The following is a 5,149-nucleotide window of genomic DNA, read 5'->3' as shown; positions in this document are numbered from 1 at the left end:
GCAACGCTGCTGCGTGGCAGAACAGTGCGGCTCTGGAGACGAGCCCAGAGAGGCAGGCTGGACCCAGCAATGCCCAGTTTGGTACCTGCATGTGTTTGCAGCGGCTCAGCAGGACAGAGGCGAGCGGCCAGCCCTGGGACAGGCATGCCTGGCTGCCCGCACCTGCCCCAGCCCGTCTCGCTGCGCCCCCGGCTCCGAGCGGGGCTGGCAGCGCCCCTGTGCCGCCCTGTGCCTTCCTCCGGCCGGCGGGAGGGAGCGGCGTCTCGCCCCGGATCTCAGCATGGCTGGCGCAGGGGCGCCGGGCAGCCCGGACCCTGAAGGCGCTGGGACATGCCCGGAGGATGTCCCCTCCCTCAAGGAAATAGAGCAGCTCCTGAACACTGGGCGGCCCTCTTGCAATCACGTTGATGAAGTATGGCCTAATCTCTTCTTAGGGGACCTGTAAGTACAGCTTTATGGACACGCCTCTGCCATACCTTCTGTTAGTGTGCCTCATGGGTGCGGCTTTAGACAGCTCATAGTTTTGTTAATTGCTGTCGTTTACGCTGCAGACAGCACGATTTCCGAGATAAAATTATGACTGAGCTGGTATTCCCTTCTCCATTAGCCCTTAGAATCGATGCATAGGCTGGTCCTCCGGCAGTAGTTTGGGAGATGCAATCTCAGTGCTTCTGCTCTGTGAATATCACTGCACCCATCTTGATTTGTCTTTATCTTTTCCTTAGAGTAACAGCAAACAATAGATTTGTTTTGTGGAAGATGGGTGTGACCCATGTTTTAAATGCTGCCCATGGCACATCATACAGCCACGGAGGCCAGGACTTTTATGGAGCAACCATTGATTATTATGGTGTGCCAGCCCATGACCTGCCAAGCTTTGATATCAGCCAGTTCTTTTTCTCTGCTGCACAATTTATCCACAAAGCCTTGAACACACCAGGAGGTATGGAATGATTGTTGGTCACATTTTGATGCATGTCAGCAGCCTCATGTAACAGGTCAGCTCCACAAAGCTCAGTGGTGGACAAGTCACTGCATGGTGTCCTACCAGGTGCTGGTCACCTGTACGGTGGGTGGCAGGAGAAGGCAGTGCTGTGTATGTGGGTATAGCTCTGACTAGATCCCAAAGAGCTGATGTGACCAAATAGATGAACTGTGCAGGAGAGAGCCTGGGGGGGGAGAAAGAGAATAATTTGGAAGGTAAAGCTCATTCGAAAGTGGAGAAGCAAAAACATGCATTGGAAATGGACACCCTCTTTTGAGACTGTCTTATTGCAAGAACAAATGAATAAAAAGACTAATTTCCTGATTTCTGCAATCACCTGTATAAAGAGGTTCCTAGGTTGCAGATGAGTTTCTTGTGTGAACAGAGCCTGCAAGGCTGGGCCTCCAAGAAGCAGGTTTTAGCATCCTTCCTTGCATAAGCCAGCCTGCTGAAACTAATGGGTTTTCTTTTCCTCATGGTCAAAACAGAACAGCTTCATTACTCTAAAAGGGTTTTCTTTGATTTACCAGTGTTTCTGAGATCAGTTTGGGGTCTCATGGCATTTCTCATACAAGTGACTTGTAACAATGGCAAATTAGACTTAACTAATTAGCAGTTCACGTGATTTATCAGAAGAGAAAAACATTTAAATTAAACTTCATCCACTGTATTGCTTCTCTTGATGGTTGTATTTTATTTTTTTTTTACTAGCCAAAATATTGGTACACTGTGCAGTTGGAGTAAGCAGATCAGCTTCTCTAGTCCTAGCATATCTCATGATAAATCACCACCTCCCGTTAGTTGAAGCCATCAAGACAGTGAAGGAGCATCGATGGATTTCACCCAACCGTGGTTTTCTGAAGCACCTGCGAAACCTGGATGCTCAGCTACGGCAGAGGAAGGACTGGAACAAAGGAAGGACTGCTGAACAGGCAACCCCATCTACATTCACTTGACTGAGTTTCACCCTTCAGAACAGCTGTGCACGTGCAACTTCCCATGATCAGTGCACATTACAAACATGAAGACAATTATGCATAGACATAATTGGCCAAGAGAACGATAAATTGATTAATTCTGATATCTCAGTTCCTCCAAAACCAGCACAGCCAACAGCAGCACCATTACCACTGCACAGGGTGGAACTGCTGTGCCTTGAGTGGTGCTACTGGATGAATCCGCTGGAGTGGTTAAGACAGACCAAGTTTGTCCCTGGTTTCTGCTCGTGCCAGAGGCAAGTTCAATATTTGCATCTAGCTGTAAAGGATGTTTGAGTCCCTTTATTTGGGAGTGTAACATAATAATCTTTCTCAGTTTGGTTACAATTCTCACATGCATGTTCTCCTGAGAAAAAAATAGTGTTTCAGTTTCAGGCCTGATGATGTGACAAGGACAGTTTATTAAGAGCCCAGGCACTCCTACAGAAACGTTCCTCTATTTCTGGTCTGCTAAATATTATGGTGTGTCAGCCACAAGACTCACACCATCAGAATAAATGTTTGTGATACTTCTGCAACCTAAGTCAGCAAACCCCACGAGTCTTTTCTTGTTAAATATGTTTTCAAAAAGATAATGTATATCATGTAGTATATTGAGGATGTTAAAAAAACTATGTCATGTCTTCAAAGCATTTTGTAAGTTGGACTCCTCAGTTGTCTTGCACTCCAAATTATCCCAAATCAGTTCTGTGTCAGTGGCTTTGGATCACCTGTGGTTTAATATCAGGTAGACATTTAGCTTACATCAGTGGCTTGGCCTAATTGATACAAATTAGTTTTAAGATGTTTTGAGGATGTCAGTTTTCCTGTCACCAGTTAATCAGTACTTAAACCAATGTGATTTTTAATACAGCAACAGCATTTGAAATTCATGCTACCACTCTGCCTTAAAATTAGCTTGTTACCTTGTGGTGAACCATGAAGTGATGATCAAATTTGGTTTTGCCCTTTGCTGCTGGTTGGATTTATTGATTAGTTGACCTTAAAAGATTTCCTGACAGATTAAGTAAATACATTCCTGCTTGCTTGTTTGCATTTGAAGCATCAGTTCTGATCATTTTATTCTCTGCTGTAAGAGACTTGCAAGGTTATTAGAAGACTAATATAATGGTGACTTGGGAGCTGAACCTCTTCCTTTCCAGACCACCTTATTTGAATGAATATTTCCTTATTCATTCTTTCAGAGGTTATGACAGGAATGCTGATTCTGCCTAGCATTTAGGGGAATGTAGAAATCCCTCCCTATTTCACTGTACACAAGTGCTTTGCAAAATAAGCACATTTAAGATCCTTTCAGACATCAGTTTGACTGTTGAGATTTTCCTAAATGTTGCAAAAGAGCTCCACTGATCAGAGAAAGATCAAATAGGAAATCACATTTAAAACCCAACAGTGCTAGGACAATCTTTATACCTCACAAAGCAGCAGAGCAGTGGAGGAGGAGCTTTGTTTGCTTTGAAGTTCACCATAAAAATTAATAGGTATTTATATGAGTTAAAATTTCATTATAATTTATACTTCATTCACATTACAGTAGGTTTTAGTCTGGAAACCTTTTGAAGACACAGCATTGAAAAATCTGAAATTCATGTGAGTGAAATAATGCATCTTAATGGCTTTAGGCTGGGCAAAATTAGACACATGTGAGCAAGATTAATGGAATCCTCCCATCAGGATAATGTTTTGCATGCCTCTGAGCATCTGTCCTACAAAGCCACAGCTGTGAAAGCTGCTCCTGTTGTAAATTAGTACCTGCTCTTGAAGATACTGCTGATCCTGGGAGAGTATGGTTTCACCAGGGGCAGGGAAGGGAACAACAGAGTGAAGCTGAGCCAGTTGGGCATCCATGCCACCAATGGCATGGTAGTGATCTTGTAAGCATGACTTACTTACCTCGGTGGAAGGAATGAATTAGGTAGAAACTTTTTTCAAGGGCATTGTCAAATCACAGAAGTGCTTTTAATCTGTGGAGTCAGTGTTGCTTATATTTCCTGCCTGCCTGTATTGTGTCTTTATATACAGATTTACTTTGAGTGCACATTTGTGCAGGGGGAAAACTTCCAGTCAACATAAGCAAAAGCAGAAGAATAGTCCTGTAACTTCTTAAAACAGAAAGCATTGTCTGCTGCCATGTGCTAAGAGGAAAAGGGACCTCCTCACCTGTCAATTACACTATCCATAATTCACATAATGATGTGACATGACATTAGTACTTCACTGCTTTCCACTATCAGCATAAAAACTTGTATTTCGAATGTTAGTTTGGCAAGTTATATTAAGGAACCAAAATGAAGGAAAAATACTGCCTCCCTAGTGGCACTTCATTCAGAAAATATGCATTTGTCAAGAGGGTCTGCACAACCTGGGAGAAGGTGTAAGTGAGAGGAACTGTCCCCACTACAGCTCTGGCAGACTTAAATCTGCTTACAGCAATCACAAAACCAGTGTCACCTGAAGGGACCCGTGTAGAGTTCCAGTGAAAACGTCTCTTCATTTTATTTTCCAGTACAAGAACCGAGGGCATCATATGAAGTCAGTAGAAATCAGGTCTGAAAGAAAGGGAGGGGTTTACATGAGCTGTGTAACACTTGCCACAGGGTGCTGCAGAGAGTAAAAGCCTATAGACATTGAAGTGGAAATATTTGAGGGACAGAAATCCATTCAGGGTTACCAAATACTTAGAAACTCCATCCAGATCAGCAAGCTTATAAACTGCAGCTGGAAGCTGGGAGAGTGTTATTATTATTGTTATTATTATATACACAAATATAATTCATGCTTGTGTGTTCTTACATTATGTAGGCATTCACTTTCAGCCACAGTCAAGCACAAGACAGTGGGCTTGGTGAACCTTGGGTAAGGCCCAGGACCAGTGTTCTCATGGTGTTTATTTTGAACTCGCCCTCAAGCTGTGCTGTCCCCTCTTTCCTGGTAGCTTATTATTAGAACTGGGTCACATGAGGCACTTGGGACTGCGTCTCGGTTGCACTGACATTTCTTTCACAGGGAAAGCTCTGTGCTGGCAGGAACAGCACCATAGCTTATGTGAGGATGGGAGTAGCATTTTTTTGCATAAGATTCACTTAAAGCAGAAGGTTCATTTTTCTGGCTGTTCCCCATTGCATCAGGGACGTAGTGCTGAGCTAATCCAGGGAGGCGTCAAGGC

The 5,149-nt window shown here is 43.8% G+C and overlaps 1 protein-coding gene across 1 annotated transcript; it reads left to right on the top strand.

The window, feature by feature from the left end:
- Positions 1-280: 280 nt before the first annotated feature.
- On the top strand, positions 281-1,941 carry LOC128937173 (dual specificity protein phosphatase 13-like). The gene is made up of 3 exons (XM_054276563.1): positions 281-441; positions 726-943; positions 1,697-1,941. The coding sequence occupies exons 1-3, from the start codon at positions 281-283 to the stop codon at positions 1,939-1,941; spliced, it is 624 nt and encodes a 207-aa protein (XP_054132538.1).
- Positions 1,942-5,149: the final 3,208 nt, after the last annotated feature.

The sequence above is a fragment of the Melozone crissalis genome, unplaced genomic scaffold, assembly GCF_028551555.1.
Source record: "Melozone crissalis strain CALT ecotype California unplaced genomic scaffold, PUWL_Pcris_2 ptg000019l_1, whole genome shotgun sequence".
NCBI lineage: Eukaryota > Metazoa > Chordata > Aves > Passeriformes > Passerellidae > Melozone > Melozone crissalis.
This window is presented reverse-complemented; position numbering and strand designations above follow the sequence as displayed.